This window comes from Stigmatopora argus, chromosome 15 (assembly GCF_051989625.1).
Source record: "Stigmatopora argus isolate UIUO_Sarg chromosome 15, RoL_Sarg_1.0, whole genome shotgun sequence".
In the NCBI taxonomy this organism is placed as follows: Eukaryota; Metazoa; Chordata; class Actinopteri; order Syngnathiformes; family Syngnathidae; genus Stigmatopora; species Stigmatopora argus.
The window spans coordinates 5729496-5752156 of NC_135401.1; the positions used below are offsets into that span (position 1 = coordinate 5729496).

Below are 22661 nucleotides of genomic sequence, written 5' to 3' on the forward strand. Positions count from 1 at the left end.
CCCTACCATTGGTGGACTTCAATGGTGACATCATTCATATGTATATAAGGAGTATTTTGAATTATTGATGAGCTAGTGGATACCAGAACATAGGCTAAATATGTGTATGTGGACACAGCTACATTTAATTCTTATGCCTTATGTATTCATAAATATATCAAAGTATATGAGAACACATTGTCTGAAAGTGGCACTAAAGGTGCATAACAAGGCATTCTGTCAAATTTTAAAGCCTACCGTTTGCAGAAACAATTGATTCCTAAAAGCAATAAAAAACTAGATAGATAATAAACCACAGCCATATTATATTATCCATGTTAGAGTCACAAATAGAGAAAATAACCTTAGTGCCTCTTTTTGATAGTTTCAGACTGGCCAGTTAACTACAGACATATATTGATAACCTGAAATGAATATCATAATCACCATTTATTATTATTTTTTGTTTTAGTGTGCCACCCCAAGAATTTAAGTGTCTCTATCTGGTTATCCCTGTGAACAATTTTCTGCATACATATCTATATTTATTGAAGCTAAGAAAATAACGTGTCAGTTTTCAACGTTTTGTCAATATAGCTTTCAAACTATTTATAATGATTGAAAACGTAGAAACGTGAGAGAATTTGCAACATTCTGTTTTTTTGTCGCCTACACATTCCGGGGTGTTGTTCATCAGCGCATGCGCCTGAAACATAGTGACGTATCCACTCCTAGCAACCGGCATGGCGACGGTGAAGCTTTCCAAGGCTAAGGGACTGCTTTCAAGCTAGCATTACTTGCTATCATTAATCGCCTCGCCACTTAAAAATGTTAACAGTAAATCGCGATCGTTTCTCTGGATGTGTTGAAGTATTGCTTGTGCGGTTTGGGGAGAAATCTGGAAAAAATGGGATACGCTGAAAGCAGCGTTGACATGGAGTCGAGAAGAAGTATGTAACGTTGCTTAGCGTTAGCATTAGCGTTGTGTGCCCTGCAAACAATGTACCAACATGATTTCCTAAGTTAACTCATTGCTTGACATTGACAACGTTAGATGTCATATTAAAACTTGCAGAACTGGCTGCAAATGCTCATCTTCGAATGCAATTGTCAGTGCAAGACTTCAGTCCATTTGGACTGGCAGGCTGGGCAGCGATCTTGCACAACTGGCATCTCCCAGTCTAACCCCGTCGATGGCAATCAATTAGTTAACAAATAGACATCGTATAATGATTGTTGACAAAATGCAAATTTAGACTTAAAATGTATCACTAAATGATTTGGCGAAGTGCTCATTAATAATCTACAACTCTTGTAAACACTACTTTTACAATCATGTGATTGAAGAGACAAGAAAACATGGAATGCCTAACTATTTGGGGATGATCACTTGATGCAAGAAGTTATGATTATTTAATTATTTAAAACAACACTGGAAATATAGAAATCAGTTCCAATCTACCACCTATAGTCCCCCTTAACTTGATAGTCAGTGATTAAGCGTCAGCCAAAGTATGACTATATAATGACAAGTCTTCTCTTTGTAGGGAGTGTAATTTCTGTCCCTGGCTCCAGCTTCAACATCAGAGCGCAGGCGTCTAAAAGTAGCCGTAAGTTATGTATATTGATATTGAATGACTTTATGGATTCATTTGGATCGATACTTAACACTGTAATTTTTCAGCATTTTTCCCCAACTCCTCCACGAGGTGGGCCGAAGGTATGGTTAAAGATCACATGATGTCTCACTACAAACGGATTTATTCAGCTAAAGGTGAAAATTAGAAATAGTCGCAGCACATAATATTGAAAATAGGTCTATCAACATAAAGCTGTTTTTATTTTCTCCTCATTTATTGCAGCTGTTGTCGACACCTCTGTGCCCAAAAGCCTTTCACAGAATGTGAAGTGTAAGTCACGCGTCCCAGTTTAACTCTTAACACCTAATTTCAGTGTACAATAACATCCTACACTCACAGGAGACTTGAAAATTCAACGGCGCCGCCGTAGATACCATGCTGTGTGCAAGAACATTCTTGGTGAGAAAATGTTCTAAAATTATTCCTTGTGCAAACAGACACTGACAGGCTGAAGCAGGAGCGTAAAAAGCAAGGCGGTCGTCCCCAATCTGCACAATCACTTTCCCACAGAAACAGCAGAGCCTCATGTTACTCGGCACAAGTAAGTCACTAGAAGTTTTATAATAATCCAGTGTGTGGTTTTTTTTACCTGTATGATGTGGCAAAATCCAAATAAGGTGATGAAGTTGAATCAGTCATTTTCTCCCTGCCCAATGAAAAAACAAAATTAAACAACATGATGTGAACCTCAACCCACACACAATTTGCTGAATTAAAACAGCAAACCCGTTTCTTATTGCATCAACAAAACATAAGACTGACATTTTATACCCTATTTACTTCCAAAATGTAATCTGTTTTGGCAAACCCAAACTTTCTTGGGTGATCAGTTGAGAGTCGGGGTTACAATTCCTCAAGGTATTTTGCTTGCGATATACATTTTCTTCTTTTCTTTTCTTTTCTTAGAGTCGATGTTCATTGCAGTCTGAATGCCGGCCCTACCTCTGCTCAAGAAACACCATGCTCTCCACCCCAGGATTCCGTAGTTCCTTTCACACAAAGGAAATGCCTTTCCCTAAAGAAGCCTCTCAGAATCATCGTTATGATCATCGCCCGCACTCCGCCACAGAACAAAAGTTCCGAAGCCAGGAGTCACTATCCCACGAGCAGCCGTCGCCATCTTATCTATACTCCTCGGGCGGCCCAAGCCTTCCCAGGGGTTTCCGGGATCCCGTGCAAAAGACTTACAGTGGCGACTTGCTCCAGAAACATTCACAGCGTTTCACCCAAGACAACAAGCCTTTCACGCCTAGGATGCTGAGGTCGGAAAAGAGCTCATACCTGTCTAGTTATCGCTACTACCAGGCACCGAGGGTCACCAAGGCTAAAGGAAGTGATGACTTAAGAACGGAGAAAGGGTACTCTTCTCTATGCCCGTGCTGAATTATCTTTTCCAAATTGTTCCATCTTGTTTTGCCTTCTTTATGCAGAGCAACAACTATACAGCAGACACAGGAGTTGGATGAGCAACCTCAGGTAATTTTACAGATTGAAAGCTCAGAAGAATAAGTAAAAAAAAAAAGATGTTTTTCACATCCTGCTATTGTTGGGAGGTCTATCAGAAGATTAATTTTATTTGGGCTGAATCAAAGGCACTTGTTTGAATGCCAGATGTGTAGTCTAATTTTTGACTACTTATACTTAATTTACTATTGGGAACCTAACGTCATACCAAATGTCTCTTTTTGTTCCAGGACCTTAATAGAGAGCCATATTTGGATGAGAACAAGCATAATAACACATACCTAATAACACCAAAACAACAAATAAACAAGAGCCGTAACTACGATCACTTTGACTTATCCACCAGGTAAAATGATCTACAATGACACAATACTCAGTATGCTTTAGTAAAGGAATACTTTCTTCCAGTTTCACACACGAGGGTGGAAACATGTCTTCAAGTGCAGAGTGAGTTTTTCAATTCCCCAAAATCATTACGATCGAATCAATATTCTACAAAGTATTTTGAATACTTTGCAACACCTCTACCCTGTTCTTCGATAGGGATGAAGAATTGATGTACCTCGAATTTATTAATGATGTAACGGAAGACATCTTGTCCAGAGGATCTGTCTCTAACAGGTAGGGTGTGATGTCAGTAAAATGTGTCAGGCTTGTTAGTTTATCAGCATATTGCTGAGAAGAATATTGACTGGTGAACTTGAAATGTTTGAGGCAAGTGCCTTATTTTGTAGCAGTCTGCAAAACAAAACATACTGTTGACTACTCATTTGAGGTTTTTATTAAGAACTTTAGGAACAGGATAAAATACTCCTGTAAAAAGGCTCAGATATGGATGGACAATGTGTCCCGATGGGTAAAACTAGGCTTTGACGTCATGAGTTTTGTTACTGAAGCTCTTTTATATTATTGGGTTGATAACCAATTTAGGCAGCCTACGTACGTGTTGCTACTAGGCTCCAGGGTATTAAATGTTCATGTCTCCTTCAAGGGTCCTCAACCGGGTGATAGAGCGGCATATTGATATGAATCTGCATCGTCTGGATGAAGTAAGTATACGTAGTTTAGTTTTAAGAGTGGAACCTGGTTGTGATTTAGTTATAAACCTATGTTGAAACATTAAAAAATATACGTACATTCATATTAATGGCTATTGTAATTGTTTTAGGCTAAAATGCGCCACCTTCTGGATATTCTGCGCAACAACCTGGACGAGCCTTCCACTGCGTCTTCTTACAGCGAGGAGCTTGTGAAAAAAGACCTGCTTGATTCCCTCCTAGTGACACCCGAACCAACATTTGAACAGGTGAAAAACGAAGAGGGCGACCACTTGTCTTTTTCTAAAAGCAAACGCGAACATTCTCCAGAGCATTATCGGGAGTCCGTTGTGAACACATCGCTGTGGTCTACTGAAAAACGTTCCTCGCTAACACTGAATGAAAAGGCGGACGAGAAGGTCAATCAAGAAGTAACCATGGGTGAATATACTAGCAATAATGCAGCAAAAGATGAAGAGAAAGAGGATTACCGGTCGGTCATGATGGAGCAGGAGGAGGCAGACAGAGAAAGCAGACATGATGACTTCTTTCAGGACCAGGCTGAGGTCGATTTTGAAGACCATTTCAAAGATCTTGAAGACCTGGAAAGAAGGTTTTCAGAGTCGCTGCATGTCGATCAAGACACTAAAGACGACACATTGGACTCCAGTAGTGAGCTACAATCAAATACACTGACTTCTATCAGCGATAACGACTTTTGAACGTTGCCACTGGACGTCGAATCCTCTAACAAAATGACACTGCAACTTAACTGCATTACAGATTTACATTACAATGGGATGTCATAGCAAGTGTTATTTTTCACCCCGATCCTGGCATCAAACAAGCGCATTAAAAGATTGTCAACACTGTTGGCTCTACTTGTCTGACAGACAAGAAATTTATGCATCACAATATATGCAAGTATTGTCGGATCTCTGATTATCGAGTTGAAAGATGCTGCATTACTAAATAAAAAAATCGGTACTGCCATAATCCACTTTGCTGAATTAGATATGTGAGCTGTTCCACTGAAACCAGATAGTTCTTACACGATGCCCTCTCAATGCAATTCCCAATTTCATTTATTCATATTTTCTAAATCTTTTATAGATCTTTACGTTTTTTTGAGTATGCAAGGCTACTAGGGATTTCTGGCAGGCAAATATATCTCGTGTTGTTGGCCGATTTCTCAAATTCAAGTCAAATTTCTGATGTCTATTCTAAAGCACAATTAGAATGTAGACCTATGTTGCTGTGAATCTTCTGCAATATTTTTTCATTTGTGCTAAAGTGTTCAAAACGGGGAAAATAGGGTTGTTTGATATTTACCAATCAGTTGTTTCCTATCATTGTTAATAGGTTTGATGGTGAAGGCTTAGCTAAGTATTGTTGCAGACAGGTGGATATTTTGTACTGTAGCTTGCGGGTGTTGTTTCAAATTTGTTTTGTTATCAAAATGTGTGCCTGAGCTTCTTGGTTGAGTGATTTTAAAAGCCACAGAGCATCTTTTGAATATGCAATAAAATTCTCTACACACCATCTCATCTCCGATCTCATCTCATTTTCTGAACCGCTTTTTCCTCACTAGATTCGTGGGGGGTGCTGGAGCCTGTCCCAGCTGACTTCAGGCCAGAGGCTTGGGACACCCTGAATTGGTGACCAGCCAATCGCAGGGCACAAGGAGACAAACACCCACTCACACTCACAATCATACCTAGGGGCAATTTAGGGTGTCCAATCCATCTACCATGCATGTCTTTGGAATGTGGGAGGAAACTGGAGTACACAGAGAAAACCCACACAGGCCCAGGGAGAACATGCAAACTCCACATAGGTGGACCAACCTGGATTTGAACCCAGGTCCACCACTCACCCGCCGAACCCCCCGCTCTACACACCAGTGTATTTTTAATTTTGCACTATGATTGGCATGGAGGAAAGAATGTGAGGCTATTCGCAAACAAGCACCGGTAGTCTTGCACAATGCAATGTTTAGCGTATGCGATAAGAACTGTCAGCCGAGATGGAAGGTAAACATGCGGGTGGGTCAGCGGCAGCTGTCCCTTTTGGAGAATTCTCACCACCCGGCATTCCAGCTGTCAGGGGTCAATGTACCCCTCAAATCTCAGTGTATCCCTCCGCGACGGTGCCCCTAAATACATTTTTTCTCACTTTGGTTAGGATTTTAGTTGGCTGTAAATTCAAACTATTTTTAAACGATCTGTTTTCTTCTTCTTAAGATCCATCGGACCAATAACACACAAATGAAACTATTCTAGTCCCGCGGATGAAAACACTTGTTGCGCTTCTAGTCGCAGGAAGCAAAACACGCTTGGAACCTGAGTGATGCGGGACGCGGAGCCAGGCATGCCTTGACCTAGGAACTCATACGTTTGGCATTTAATGTTGTTATTCCAAATTATTTGTGGCGAAAACGAGACGTTATACGTGGAGCTATCACTGGGAGTCAAACGCTCATCGGATCTTTAAAATCCTTCCTGGAGGCTGAGGGTTAACGTCAAGCGGCTCCGATCGACCTATTTACCGGCGACGTCAGCCAACCCGCGGGTGCTGTCTATTTGCTGGGCGTGTTAGCAAGCTTGAGCTAAAATTGCTGTTTTTAAGCGTAGATCGTCATGTAGGTAACAATCGGGGTGGTATTAAGTGCCTTTCTGGCTACGAGCTGGTGGATCGGTTACTTTTAAAGCAGTAGTCGCCATTTAATAGAGTTTGATCGGACTTTGGTGTGAGTTCATTTGAACCTCGGTTAAGTAGAAGGGGGCAGGGATTTAGTGCTGGAGGCTTCCACAGCCAGCACTGTTTGGATCCGAATAATCAAGGAGGGTGAATCAATAAGGTAAATTCAAAACTGCCATTTGCAAACACACACACGCACACACAATTATTTAGATTTTTTTTTTAAATCGGTATACTATTTCACTTCTAATACCTGGCTCAGATCCATGACATGACATCTGCGCAATCGCCAATGTTATGGCAATTCTAACTTTACAAAGTCAAACCTAATCTGTCTTTAAATGTTTCTGTATTTTACAACTACTTAACATCACACTGATGTCTTTCTAATATTTTAATTATTGTATAACTCAGTAAGTACATTGTAATATCAGAAACAGTTATCAGTATGGCACGTGTATATGTTTTATGAAGATAGCCTTCTCTGAAGCAAAAAAAATGTATATGTGGTAGAATAATAGCATCATTTGATATTCAATTTTGGTTTACTTTTCAGCTATGCCTGACACTGAACCCCATGACCTCTACGTGTTTTAAAAACATAAAGGGGGCGTGTCATTTGCAAGGACTACATGCGAACGATCCACACCAGAGTGAATCATGCCCTTGCCCTTCGGCTTGAAGCTCAAGCGGACGAGAAGGTACACGGTTTCCAGCAAGAGTTGCCTGGTCACCCGCATCCAGCAGCTCAATGGTGAATTTGTGGAGTTCACACTGTCAGTGGAGAGCACGGGCCAGGAATGTTTAGAGGCAGTGGCCCAGAGACTTGAGTTAAGGGAGGTACGTCAGCAAATTACAGTTTTGCTTGATGATCATACAGATCAATGCCATATCCCTCCCCTGTACAAATTGGTTGGATGTCTATTAGTGTGAATGGTAGTAACCCATGAGTTAACTTACCTATTATGTTAAAGGTTTTGTGACGTCTAAAGTTTGACCTTGTTAGTTTCAAATCTGAGTTTGAGATCACATTCTTCAATACTTGGTTTCAATTGACAGCAGTTCCATTTACATCAATCATCTGACACTGCCTCTTCTCCAAACTCTAGATAACATTCTTCAGTCTGTGGTACCAGAACAAGCAGAACCAGCAGCGGTGGATCGACCTAGAAAAGCCGCTAAAGAAGCAACTAGATAAGTATGGCGTGGAGCCCACTGTCTACTTCGGAGTGGTCTTCTACATCCCCTGTGTCACGCAGCTGCAGCAGGAGATCACAAGGTAACAAGTTTCTGTTTTGTTTAGTCCTAAAGCGGCACCCCAGATCAATGTCCATGATTTTTCAAGTCACATTTAAATGAGTTTGTTTTTGTTTGCTTATATTTTCATCTTAATTGGAGACAATAATTGTTTGCTATTTTTTCTTCTGTTTACTATGCTAAAATGACTGTCACTTCTCATAGATATCAGTATTATTTACAATTGAAGAAGGATGTCCTGGAGGGCCGCATCTCATGCACTTTGGAACAAGCCATCCATTTAGCCAGCCTAGCTGTGCAAGGTATAGTGAGTGTTTTGTACAGTTTTGTGGAAATGCGTTTATCACTTTAGCAGTTAGACAGTTATGTTCACAATTGACATTCGAATACAATAGAATTCCTGTGCACAAAATCTTTTCCTCTTCTCACAGCTGACTTCGGAGACTATAGTCGCTACGATTCCCAGGAGTTTCGCCAGAAGTTTGTGCCGTTTCCTATTGTGAGTGTATATTTTTCTGCATCCAAGCAAAGAAATGACGCCTTTCCCTACGCTAGCTTTTTGTGTAGTCACTTTGAATCGTTGGGGTTTTGACGTTGCAGGACTGGATCCAGGATGAACGGGTGCTGGAGGAGGCCACTCAGAAAGTGGCACTTCTCTATCAGTCATACAGGTGAGTAGCATCAGTGTACTGCCAATAGTTTTGGTTCTCATTATTTGAATGAACCTAGCAAAGCAAAATGCCTATTTACAAACGTCCCAGTTGTGGTTGCGTGGTTACATCGGAAAACTAATATTCAGATGTTGTTAAAGTTTACTGACTTGTGTTGTTCTTAGGGGTTTGTCATCTCCGGAGGCCGAAATGTTGTACATGCAAGAGGTGGAGAAAATGGAGGGCTATGGCCAGGAGAGCTTCCAGGCAAAGGTGGGTTCAAGCTGGCCTTCAATGTCTTTCACAAATGTCAGGTGTTTATAAAATGAAGGCTTTTTTTCTGCTTGTGCAAACAGGACAACACAGGCACGGATGTGATGCTGGGCTCCTGCCTTGATGGGATCTTTGTCAAACACAAAAATGGCAGATCTCTTCATTTATTCAGGTAATTCAGATGGTTCCCAAAAGTTCTTTTCCAACCTACCAAATGTGGCCTTTAAACCCAGTTTGTAAGACTGACAGCTCCATAAACATGTTCTCACTGTTGTTATTGTTGTATAGTGACATACTTTCTAGCTTTATGCTCCCATTTGTGTCCAAGTACTTAAATTTTTGCTGCAACTGCAATGACATCACGTGTTCTCCTTTTCTTTTTGCTTGAATTGGCCACGCAGGTGGAATGAAATTAACAACATGAGTCACAACAGGTCTTTCTTTGCCTTGGAGTTGCTCAACAGAGAGGAGAGTGTCCAGTTCCAAACCGTAAGCCTTCCACACTCTCTCTCTCTCTCTCTCTCTCTCTCTTTCTGTCCAGTCTGGCGACATTGCTTTCTCTTATTGGATTTAAGTTCAGCCAGTCAGAACCGCTGTTGCTGTTGTTATTGTTGTTGTTGTTTTTGGGGCGTTGGCCAGTAAAGTTGCATAGCATCAGCTGAAAATCTGTGCACAGGAATGTGTCATCAGCCGCAATCCGATCTTTGTCACTCTTTTTCACTACCCTTTTTGTACTGCAGGACGACATGGAAACTTCCAAATACGTATGTCGCATGTGTCTGGCCAGACTCAAGTTTTATAAGATCAACAAGAGCAGCCTGTAAGTTTCACACGTCTAGCCAACTTCCTGCCTCTTTTGTCTCTTGTTGTCTGGTGAATGCCAACCCTGACTCCTGGAAGACTCGAGTGTAACCACTTCCTCCTCAGGGAGGAGTGTGACCCCCTGCCTCCTGAGGACTCCCAGAAGTCCCTTCTCACTCTAAGCTTTCCTCGTTTTCCAATGCTCCCCCGTCCCTCTTTGCCGTCCAATAAGGGGTGAGCAGCGCAGTGGGCCAAGTAGCATGATTCAAAAACAATTGCAACAGCCAAACACAGAAGCTAGTTACAAATGCTGTATGCTTTTATATTTATTTATTTTAAACACAGATACTCTTCTGATTCCCGGTCAGACTGGCATTCATTTAACAATGGGTCTATAGTCTTCTCTTCATCCATTTACGTCGTGGGATTTCCAAAATGAAATATGCGTGTTTCAAAATGTTCAAAATCAATAGTCTTTTTGAGAGGGGTGCAGAGGTTTTTCTGGTCCTGCTCGTTATATAAAATATGTGCCAATGTTTGTTGCACTACAGAGGTCCTTTTAAGTAGGTAATGTGATTTTGTGTGTTTGACTGACTTGTTTTCCTAACAGGCAAACACAGCCTGCAGTCATCAACCCAGTCAGACGTAGATCGTCAACAAGATTGTCCCTTGTGAGTTCAATGTGCTTGCTTATGTGGATTGATTCAGAAACTAGTTCCCACCAAGCAGTTTGATTGGACAATAGTAATTCAACATGCTGTTAGATGGCGCATCAACATTGACATTTAACTTCATATATCATTGTCCCTCAAGCTATTTATTTGTTGCCCTAAAAAAAACCCACAATGCATTTTATCTTGTTTCAACATAGCTGGCATTTTAAAGGTCAGTTTACAACCCAAAGATTAAACATGTGAGCATAGACGTTAGAGTTAAACACTCAAAGTATCAAAGAAACACATGGGAGTTGAGTGTTTAATTTTGTGATCTGTAAACATGTACACATGTAGAAATTTAAAGCCCTGGTGGTAATGTTGGCTGAATGGCAGTGGTCAAAAATGGATCTCATGGGACACCAAAGTGGTTACCACACTACTGTTTATATACACGTTTATATATGCAATTGTGGAACCGTTTTTATTGGTGGAGATGAAAAGCTGATGAGATAAACAAAACAAAACCCTCGTTAGTCATTTATGGCCGATAATACTGGTGCTTGGAGAACTTTTGCACGAAAACAATCTCACTGTCATTAAATCAGTCCTCATTTTTCTGAACAGCAGCCAAAACCACAGGGTTACATGATGCCCCCACCACAAATGCACTACAATGGTCACTTCACAGAGCCTTACACCTCATCACAAGGTAACTCCAAACTGTGGATACAACTATTCCATATCGAATAAATCAACTATTTTGATAATCAATTTACTTGTTCACAGACAACCTGTATATGAACAGCCAGAATGGTTACTACTATCACTCCCAGACCAGCCTAGACTGCCCTCCCTTAGAGTACAGCGGTGGGCGTTTGCGTAATGGCAGCGTGTACAGTGCCCACAGCACCAGCTCCCTGAACAACCCCCAGCACTACCTCCAGCCTTCACCCATGTCTTCCAACCCCTCCATCACTAGTGACATTACCCGACCGGACTACGTGCCCTCGCACCGCCATAGCGCACTCATCCCGCCTTCGTACCGGGCCACTCCCGACTACGAGACAGTGATGCGACATAAGAACCGGGGCGGCGGGGGGATGCTTTTGTCCCAGGAGCACCGGCAGAGCCACTCCATGAGAAACCTTAATATCGGAAACTCGTACGCTTATAGCAGGCCGGACCCTCTTGTCTACAGTCAACCCGAGATCAGAGGAGAGCATGGCGGCGCTGCCCTACATCACCAGCATTATCCCTTCCACATGGGATCCAGCTTCCACAGCCCTTCGCCATACCACCGATACCCCATTGAGAGGAGACCCGTGGTGGGAGCGGTCAGCGTACCAGAGCTCACCAACGTACAGCTCCAGCAAGACCAGGAGTATCCAGCCCCAAACATCATGAGGACGCAGGTGTACAGACCACCGCCGCCATACCCATACGCTCACCCACGGCCCGCCAACAGTACGCCAGATCTCTCACGCCACTTGTATGTCAGCAGCAGCAACCCAGACCTGATCATCACGCGTCGGGTTCACCACTCGGTCCAGACTTTCCAGGAGGACAGCTTGCCCGTGGCTCACTCTCTTCAAGAGGTGTCTGAACCTCTTTTGAGTGGACCTACGCAGAGACCTCCTTACCACGGCCAGAAACGCAACTCCATCGAGATCGCTGGACTTGTACATAACCTTGAGGGGATGCGGCTAAAAGAGCGGCACGTGTCCTCTTCAGGGGCCGAGGTCGCCATGCCCCTTCAGGCCCCTCGCGGAGGTCGCTCGCAGGCTTCCCAGCTCAATGTGTTTTTAGAGCGTGCCAAGACCGAAGATAGGGGGGACACTAAAGACGACCTGCAGTATGGACACAAGAAATCCCTTTCCGACGCCACCATGCTGGTGCACAGCAGTGGCGAGGAGGAGGACTTTGAGGATGACATAGGGCGCCACACGCCGCGATCTCATGATGCGATAGATGCCACCATCCCGGAGGAGCAGCCGCAACACGCCTACACGGGCCCTCAGCATCAGACTCCCCGTGAACCCCCCCCTGCTTATCCCATCGGCTCGACTCTGGACCCATCGCTAACTGCCGCCCTCACCTACAAGGTTCATTCTCTCCTCCATGATTCTGAGCCCGTGTACTTCCGGGAGGTGCGGCAGGCCAGACTTATGCCCTCGGTGTCGGAGGGAGACCTGAGCGGTGAGGCCAAGCACAAATCCAAGAAGGATTTCAAGAAGAGGCCAGTTTCTGATGTGCCTCAGGCCAAGAAGACTATCGAAGGTTTACCGCCAGCGGTGAGTCTTTTTTTAACGATTCAGTTGTATAGTCCATCAAAATAATCATTTTTCAAGTTGCTCTCGTGTGGAAAATGTTCAGCGTAAGTGACATGGTTTTGCAGTCCAAGTTTTAATTTGCTGCTTTCTCTCAGATAGTTTCAGTTTTATTTTATACATCACAATGCATAGCAAAAATCTTATCTGACTGTGGTATGTGTGAACTAACTCATTGCGGTTTCCCAACTGAGGAAATTCTGTCCTAGAGGCACCTTGCCGTTTCTGTCTAGAATCACTTCCGACTCCAGCTATTCTTTTTCGACTGTGCAACATTCAATGAACAACTTGCATGTTTACCCATTATACAACAATTTGATATGCATACAACCATTCAGGGCCTTGTTTGCACCTTGTCCAATTGGCACCTGGTTGCTTAGTTTTGTATGTCACAAGCTGCAAGAAACAAAAGCAGAAACACTTTGTTTTGTTCTGTCATTAGCCTCTTATGCAGGCGCACTCAGGTGACATTTGCGTCTACGATGCGACACGTAGATATATTAGAAAAAAGTAGGTGAACAGGTCGGGTGACATTTTAGACGCTTCAATTGTGGCGCTGTTTTCTCTGCCTCCCTCGAAGCGAGTTACCTTCACTGGCGTCAGTCATATAGACAGTCGCCCTCACATGTGCTCCTCCACACGCCAGGGCATGAAGAAGAGCGTGCGGTCGGACGGGAAGAAAATTGGGTCCTTGAAGGGGGCTCATCTCAACGGCCTCTCAATCTCCAGACACCCCGTGCAGACCGAAGTCAAGGATGAGCCTGAACAAGACTCCAATGACGAGAGGGTAGGAGTGAATCGTAACGCTTAGTGAAATTTAGCAGCCATTTTCCTCTCTTCAAGCTGAACTGGTTAGCCCTGATAGCCTTGCTGAGTATTTAACTCTAGAAGTAGAGGGTGAATTTCTATCCATTTAAGAATGAAGCTTTAATTATATACATTATTGGGATTTTATCACACTATCAAACATGCCTTGTATCTATCCATCAGAACTTCCATTTCAATCTGGACTTTTTTTCTCCACTTCTAATTTAAGTTTCAACTGTTGTCCAGTTTGGGAAGAATTTTAATGCAATCACCCTTTTATCAAAACATACTGGAAATAGTATTTTAAACAAATCTATTTTTTCCAGTGCAAGTTATTGGAGAACCACATGGAGACGGACGAGCTGCTGAAGGAATATGAGAGCATCCCCAAGTGTTATCCAGGGGCAGAGTGCACAGTCGCCCAGATGGCAGAGAGCGCAGATAAAAACCGCTTCCAGGATGTCCTGCCCTACGATGACACTCGTGTGGAGCTGGTGCCCACCAAAGAAAACAACACGGGCTACATCAATGCGTCACACATTAAAGTAAGGCCTTGCACATCAAGCGGTCCAAAGAATGCTTCCATTGTTTATCATTTATTCATCTCAAAAGCTCCTAGCAACATGAAATGACAGGAATTTTGCCATTTTGGTTACGTGGCTGCTGTGGAGTCAATTTGGTTTTCCACATGAGGTTTTTGGAAATTCAGCCTAAGAAGCCAGTTACAATTTGAAATTTGGTCGGGATGTCTATCATGACAAAGACCACAACAATTTCCCAAAAAGCCAGGCTACAAAAGAATGTCTTTTAGAGGTAGGGAGGAGCCCATCAAAAAAAACTTGAAATGCCATGCCATGCCTTGCATCTTATATGGGTGGGGGCCGATGAACACTATGAGAGCAAATAGCAAAAGCCCCCAGAAAAATTTGTGGCAGGGTGTGACGCAAGAGCGTGTCTGAAAGCTTGTGGAGGGACAGGTTTTGTGTTTGTTTGGTCATTGTGAAAGTTTCATGTATCGGCAGATCGACGTTGGAGGACAAGAGTGGAATTACATTGCCAGTCAAGGGCCTCTTTCCAACACGTGCCAGGATTTCTGGCAGATGGTTTGGGAGCAGGGGGTGGCCATTATTGCCATGGTTACTGCAGAGGAGGTGCGTTGACTGTTCTAGTATCTGGAAATATGAGGCCGGTTGTGATGAGACCTATTCTGCCATTGTGTTAAAAAATATATTGTTTGGCCCTCGTGTGTAGGAGAGCGGGCGAGAGAAGAGCTTCCGCTACTGGCCTCGTCTGGGCTCGCGGCACAACACTGTAACGTACGGCCGCTTCAAGATCACCACACGCTTCCGCACCGAGTCAGGCTGCTATGCCACGACAGGCCTGAAGATCAAACACATGGTTACAGGCCAGGAGAGGACCGTGTGGCACTTGCAATATACCGACTGGCCAGACCACGGCTGCCCTGAAGATTTTAAAGGCTTTCTAAGTGAGTTGAGGGAGAATATTTTTGTTATTTGGTAAATTTGGGGGGCTTATACCTGTCACCATGTCTCCAGCCTATTTGGAGGAGATACAGTCAGTACGGAGGCACACAAACAGTATCAGTGACCCAAAGAACAGCAATCTGCCCGTACTGGTCCACTGCAGTGCCGGAGTGGGACGCAGCGGTGTAGTGATCCTGTCTGAGATCATGATCGCTTGCCTGGAGCACAATGAGGTAAAAACGCTAGTGTTTCCTCACATTTTGATGCATTTTTAGTTCTGTTTTCTGATGTTTCTTCAATATCTTTCTGCGCAATATTGGGGGAATTGAGTTTTTATTCTATATTTGTATGGCATCCCAAACTTTTGGCATTTGGTTTATATATATATACTCATTCTAAATCATTTCAAGTTCTTATTTGATGGTTATCCTCACACAGATGTTGGACATCAAGGCCTTCCTTATGAAGCTACGCCAGCAGAGGATGATGATGGTCCAGACCTTGTCCCAGTACACCTTCATCTACAAGGTGCTAGTCCAGTACCTCCGCAACTCCCGCCTCATCTGAGCACCTCAAAATTTGATGTGTGCTAAAACAAGGCTGATCCACAACTCTCCTAATCAGTATTATAGTATTTTATATAAATTATGGATGGATAGAGCACTTTCAACAGAGCTGTGCAGTACCACATGAACGGTCAAAACGATTACAACCAAGGTGACTTATTGATAAATGAAGGATATAACAGCAGCAAGAAATGTTCCTTGTTTTAAGCTAAATGTTGTTTTTTATTATTGAATATTTGATTAAGTGCCTGCAGACTGTATTTTTAAGTTTGATTGCAGTGAAACAGCTTGTCTGTGTGTGCTGAATTGCCTCATGGTTAGTCACCAGCATTCATACATGCACAATTTGCTTCAGGTGTTATATTTCTTTCCTAAACACTGATGGTCTTAGTGCAAAAAACTTGTTTTTTTTGGTCTATTTTGCCAATGTTCAGGTGTTAATGTAATGTATACATTTACTGTGTGTCATTTGTACAAACTGTATAAAGTCATTATGGTGGAACAAAACCTAAATGGTGTATTTGCATTATAGTTGAACAACTTGACAGTGAATACCAAAAATATCTGGAAATGTCCATAAATTATGGCCACGAGTCAGGCCTTTTATTTCTACAACTACGCCAAGTGGGAAAAACAAACAAACAAAAAACAATAAGGCAATCGTACAATATTGTGTTGTAAAAACATCATAGTCTACTAATACACTGAACTGTCATAAAGGAAACTATCATGTGAGTGGCTTTCCAATCATTATATCAAGATTCAAAATTTTCAAGCTTATTGTGACGCTTAAGATACATCGTCAAAAAATATTTTGTCAAAAATCTAGCATAGGAAAGCTACTTGGTAGACAGATAAATCTTATTTTGAATGGACTTAACTTAGTCATTAGTGTCCTTCAATGAAATGATGGTGGAATAACTATATTACAGCAATGCCTTGAGATGAATGTAATTTGGTGTTGGACATACTCATAACACAAACCTAAATCATATTTCTTTGTGTGTGGGTTTCTTTTCTAAATAACGTAGTTTTCTTTTTACAAGCATAGGTTATTACCAAACAAAAAGTAAAACTTTTTCTGCAATCCAAATCATTTAGGATGCTTCTGTTTTTAGTCGTGTTTGTACTTGGAAGGAAAAAAAATCCTCTAAAAATGCCTCCTATCTCAAAGCATCATTATTTTCAATATATATTTAGAAAAGGAATAAGAAACAAAATTCATTAGGGTCAATGAGGTTGGTGGTTGCGAATATAAAACTTTTCAATTTCATAACACGGTATAGCCAGAGGTTTTCTGGTAAATTTATATCAAAGTTTGAGTAATTCAAAAGAATAAGAAAATTAATACTGGTATCGTCCTCGCTTTCCACCGTGTTTGTGCCTCCCGCCATGCCAATCTCCTCTACCTCCTCCCCCTCCTCCCCCTCCCACCCATCTGTCACCCCCACGCCCTTTCCATCCACCTGTACCTTGGCCACGACCTCTCCAGTTCCCACCTCCATCTTGCCTTTTCTGCCAAGGGGGCATCTCAGGGAGCGGTGCTTCTATCTCTGAGGGGCGCCCACCTCGGTCGGGAACTCTTCCCATTTGGATCTGATGAAAATGAGCGAGTAACAAATGTGTTTCAAGGATGTAAACAGTATAAGCAGTTTCAAATGATATACATTTATTTTTTTCACAAAAAAAACCCAGACAATTTTAATAGCTCCTAGTGTTCCTACCTTGTTAACGGCGCATGTGGTGTTCACCCTGCTGGCGCCGCTGCTGGTCTTGACCACATTATAGATATCCTCTCTGGCGGCAAGTAGAGCAGCGACGTCAACTGTGGCCTCGGCCCTCAATACATGTCGCTTTGGCTGGTAGGCCTGAGCCATGCTATCTACCTTAGCCTGAATTTTAAAACAAGAAACTAATTGAAATACAGTAAGGAATTCAAAAAATAAAGACAAAAGGAAACATATTATTGGAAAACAAATATTTTAAAGAAAATAGTTGATTTTAAGTGACCTCATGTTTAAATAGGATGGTAAATACACAGGATCATCCAAAAGGATTGCCACAAATACACTTCTAATAATAAACATAAATGGCTGTCAACAAAACATTGACTTCTCCAGAAGAGTTCCAACACGACTATAATGCCATTTCAGTGCATTTATTTTTATCTGTTGTTATTTTCTAGTTATCTCACAGTTTTTGGGGGTGAAGTTGGCGGGCCTTTTCTATTAACTGTGGGGTACCAATGATTTGGAGGCTCACCGAAATAATATCTGGCATCGTGGTGCTCTTTATTTGATATTTTCTCTGATTATGTTGATCGAACTATAAATAGTGCCACGTTCAGGATATTCAGCTATGGGAGTTGCACTGTAGCTAATGGATGAACGTGCCTTGGCTCTGTCGGACCATCCGAAAGACTGAATGGTGACATCCAAACGCTTGATGAGCATTCTGCGCCGACACTCATACTCTGAAGACATGGTGGCGTTCATGCTGTGTAACATCTCCTGTGGGCAAGTGGAAACCGTCATTCGTACAGTAAGGTACAGCACAGTACACCTCACATATCACGGTGTCCCAACCACTGTGTCACGGCAACTCAGTGTTCTATTCAAGCTATTAAAATGTATCAAGTGATCCCGCTTCATCGCCGTCATCACACACCCACTGTTCACTGCTGAGAGCTTTCTTGATTGCAGGTTCTCCCACAGTCACATCGGGGCACTTTTCAACAAGTGTATAAACCTGTATGACATGTTACACATCAGTGTAATGACTCTGTCCCTATTTCAGACACAGCATAGAGAACAGAGAGCCTCACCTTGTTTTGAATGAGCGCAAACACATCCTCTGCATTCTGTCCCTTGCACGGCGACACGTTCAAGGTCTGGCAGATTTCCCGCAGATCCCGAGATGCCGAACATCCCTTCTGTCCCCCAATGTCGTGTTGTCTACTAAAGGTAATCTGTGCCGCCTGAAGCTCGGAGCTTAAAAACACTACACAAAACACATTTAACACATGGTTGGTAACCAACGTGGTTGAGAATTGTATTCAAAAAATAAATAAAAACTGTTTGGTGGAAATGAAAATAATTTGAATCAGAATCAAGTTGTTTTAAATACCAAGGGTCCAAATATGTTTTTTTTTTTTTTTTTAAACAAACTCACCATATGTATTGTTTTCTCAGGAGAATGAACCTGACATCCATTTTCGTTGTCATACATATAACAGTTTTGGAACAATCTATTCAAAATGGACACGCCTCTACTGCGCTTGCGGTACGATTTGACGTCAGTACTCTCTAGAGACGACTAATAAATATCCCACATTTGGGTTAGCTATATTGTTTTGCCAAAACAAAATCCTTCCCAGTCTATGAGTAACACATTTGCACTTTGGCATCAGTAGAAAAAAAGCCAAACGGATGACACCCTTGTAGACGTAATCCCTCTCACAACCAATTCAGAGACATCAAACATTGGAAGATAAAATATGTAATAGAAGTTCCTGCTCTGTCGCCGAAGTCGGTAATGAATGGTGACTTACGGATAAAGTTGAGGTGGTCTTTTGCGTTTCCCTTCCGTATCGCCGACACTTTATAAGGACAGCAAAGCTCCTTCAGCAAGCCCCTAATGTCCACCTCCAAGCTTTCCAAGTCCTCTGTGGAGAAGCATGATTTTTATACATTCTGACTTACCAGCAAGTTCTTTTTGATTCATCTAAATGACCACTAAGACTTCCTCAATTAATATCACAGGAGGTTAGCACGACTTACTTTTGCCACATCGGCTACCTTAAGTCACCATTAGTTATTAGTAAACATCAGATCAGAAAAAAATGTTCTTTTCTCCATCAAGCAATGAATGAAGCATTTGTTTTGACGATTGAACCCTAATAATACATTTTAAAAATCATATTTCTTTGTGTTTAAATTTCATGAAAGTATAGCTCTCTATTTCTGATTCAACCCTTGTTTTTATTGTATTTTAAGACTCTTAACAATTAAATAAGATTCATTTGAGTCTGTTTTTGGAGGAGCTCACCAGAACCGGTAGTGATATTCTCCTCCAGATCACACAGCGGCTTTAAACGGGACACCAACCACCGGCACAAGCCCACATATTCCACCGACGACAGGCCACCCCGCGCGGCTTCGAGTAACGCCGCCTCCTCCGCCAGGGGACCGTCATAGCTGAGCGAGAAAAATATATTTTATTAAAAAAAATCTGAAGAGTTCATTTTCGAAGGGAACATGACGGACGACAATGTAAAAGCGATGCATTAGCATTGTAGCGGGTTATAAACTCACCCAAGTTGCTCCAAACAGTCCAAAATATCACACTCCATCATTTATTCTATGATGTAAGCATCTCCACGCGACAGGGTTTACGAGAGTGTTTAAAGGGGAAAAATTGACATATTTTATCTTTTACAATTCAACAATTTGCAGGCCGATCACAAGTGCTGCAATGGCAATATTAATGCATGGTCCGATCGCATTTACGGACCCATCGGAAACCAGACGTCCAAAAAACTTGTTCCGGTGGCATTTAAGGCCCGTCAGAAACCAGACGTCCAATAATGGTTCCGCCCTCTAATGTATATACACAGCACTGTAGAGTCTACAGTCACACATTGATATTTCTTTGTCAACCATTCATTCTTTTTTTTTTGCTTCATATGGGCTGGTGGTGGCGTGACTCAATGAAACAAATAGCATTCTAGTAAAATGCAAATTTACAGACTATTTAAGAGAAAACAACACAATGATTGTACTGTCTGCAAAATGCATTATGAATTTGAAATAATTTGATCAATTGCATTAACAAGTACGTGGAGAATGTTTAATTCTCTACTACATACAATTCATTCATTCATTTTCTGAACCGCTTATCCTCACAAGGGTTGGCTGGCAACCAATCCTGCCAAAAAGTTGGCTGGCATAGGCTCCAGCACCCCCAAGACCTTTGTAAAGATAAGCGGTAAATGCAACATCTTCGTGTCAGTAGTAGTTACTATATCAATTAACAAACTGGCCGTGTATACATATTTAATGATACGGCTTTTGTCAACTTATTTGTGCTGAGTGCAATATAAAAACACACACAGGCAAGAGGTAAAACTCACAATTTTATTATGATAATGTTATTTGATATGTCAAATTACAAGTGTATGATGTAACAAAAACAGTTACAAACATGTATGCATATTTACATTATACATTTATGAAAAGTAACAAGCTACATCTGTATAAAGAAAATTCAACTATGCCATAGGAGTTATCGGGACTATCAATTTTACATCATATAGTACTTGGTATTCTCAAACGAACAAAATAATAGCAACGATAGAACCGGAACTGAGAGATGTTAAACTGATGGAGAGAGACTAAGATGGACATGAGGCACTTCTTTTGTTGTCATTGTTGTTTTTGAGGTGGTCAGGATGGCACGAAGAAACTTAAATTAACAAAAAAAAGAATATGCACAAGAAGGGGAATAGGGGGAAAAATAAACAGGCAGTGTTTACAGAATAGTTAAAAGTACCATTTATACTGCAAGTTTTTTTCCCCAAAAGATACAAAAATGTTGTCCACTATTTCAGAACCAATCACATAAATGTTACATCAAGCGCTGTAAGATGTCAAAAAAGCATACATCGAGTAGTATCAGTGCACCAAAGCCTTGCTGGAGAACCTGAACAAAAGTACTCTCAAAAACTGACGTGAAAAGGTCAAAGTCAACTGTTAAACTGTTACGCCTTTAAAAAAAATGCACTGAAAGGAAAACTGTGTATAGTGTATGTATACATACATACACATACAAGTACACATAAATATATGTGATGTGTGAATATATACATGTGTATGAATATATACATGTATGTATGTATAAAGAGAGAGAAAGAGATGTATCTATAACAATAGATATGAGATATAATTCTACACAACGTCAACAATGTACATTTGTATGAATTACCTGTTATGCAATTTTATTCCAGGATCAAAAGAAGGACTAGCAGCAAAAGTGGTTAAAACTAAAAGGTGGATATGCGCTTGTGTGTGTGTATATAAATATATAAATATATAAATATATATATATATATATATATATATATATATATATATATATATATATATATATATATATATATATATATATATATATATATATATATATATATACACATATACATATATACATTCACACACGCACACATATGTTGCATAATATAATAATGTTCATGAAAATAGGTTCCACTTAACTGGTTAATGAAAATGTTAGTTTCTTTTTAATTTCTTTCTTTTGAATATTAGAGGTGGAACGTGATGATTAAAAATATTTTCCTTCAAAATCTCCAAATCCTCAGATACTCAACATTTCTACAAGAAATATTACAAGATATCTGCAGTTTTCTATTTAAAACGAAATGATTATCTTTTTTTTTCCAATCAAAATGAGAAAATTACAAACATGTTTTTACTAATATATCATCAATGAATTTCATGAAACCTTTTTTGTCTAAACAGTAACTCAATCAGAATCAGTTTGAGGAAAAAAATGGACAGATGAATCAATTGAAATAATTGTTAGTTGCAAGCCATGTGTGTATATTTATATGTATATGCATATATATAAATATATATCCACACATATCCACATATATTCATATATATTCACAGAAAGATAAATGCACATCCTACATTTTGTCAGCCAGCAAGTTTTTAAATCAGCTTTATCCAATTTTGGTTTACCTCCGCAACAGGAAAGACATGCACACACACATACTGTCATTCTCACACACACAGGCACACACACAAAAAAAGCTTAATGCTGTTGGAGAATTAGGGTTAACAGTCGTTCATAGCTAATTTTCTCTGACAGCATAATAAAATTAGTGATTGTGTCTAGCAGCCTCAAATTCATGTATTTATAGATATATATTTATATTCATATATAAAATTTCCAAAGTAAATGGAGTGCCACTCCTGTACCATGTTAGAGCTATTCTTCCGT

The 22661-nt window shown here is 41.1% G+C and overlaps 3 protein-coding genes across 3 annotated transcripts; 2 read left to right on the forward strand and 1 right to left on the reverse strand.

The window, feature by feature from the left end:
• Positions 1-703: 703 nt before the first annotated feature.
• Positions 704-5662, forward strand: spata7 (spermatogenesis associated 7). Its single transcript, XM_077621027.1, has 12 exons — positions 704-929; positions 1527-1589; positions 1664-1753; positions 1842-1889; positions 2057-2160; positions 2526-2977; positions 3050-3095; positions 3314-3429; positions 3492-3530; positions 3627-3704; positions 4075-4132; positions 4252-5662. Exons 1-12 carry the CDS (start codon positions 887-889, stop codon positions 4840-4842), a joined length of 1728 nt encoding a protein of 575 aa, XP_077477153.1. The 5' UTR covers positions 704-886; the 3' UTR covers positions 4843-5662.
• A 799-nt stretch (positions 5663-6461) lies between these two features.
• On the forward strand, positions 6462-16234 carry ptpn21 (protein tyrosine phosphatase non-receptor type 21). The gene is made up of 19 exons (XM_077620877.1): positions 6462-6980; positions 7377-7660; positions 7930-8099; positions 8282-8379; positions 8509-8576; positions 8678-8748; positions 8913-9000; positions 9084-9172; positions 9402-9489; positions 9741-9820; positions 10412-10472; positions 11082-11166; positions 11244-12748; positions 13431-13571; positions 13918-14136; positions 14614-14742; positions 14843-15077; positions 15148-15308; positions 15514-16234. Exons 2-19 carry the CDS (start codon positions 7481-7483, stop codon positions 15640-15642), a joined length of 3597 nt encoding a protein of 1198 aa, XP_077477003.1. The 5' UTR covers positions 6462-6980; positions 7377-7480; the 3' UTR covers positions 15643-16234.
• Positions 16213-20191, reverse strand: fam98b (family with sequence similarity 98 member B). Its single transcript, XM_077620878.1, has 8 exons — positions 19955-20191; positions 19689-19837; positions 19192-19305; positions 18466-18641; positions 18309-18389; positions 18035-18151; positions 17366-17533; positions 16213-17237 (listed from the first exon to the last, which is right to left on the reverse strand). The coding sequence occupies exons 1-8, from the start codon at positions 19993-19995 to the stop codon at positions 16986-16988; spliced, it is 1098 nt and encodes a 365-aa protein (XP_077477004.1). The 5' UTR covers positions 19996-20191; the 3' UTR covers positions 16213-16985.
• Between the last annotated feature and the right edge of the window lie 2470 nt (positions 20192-22661).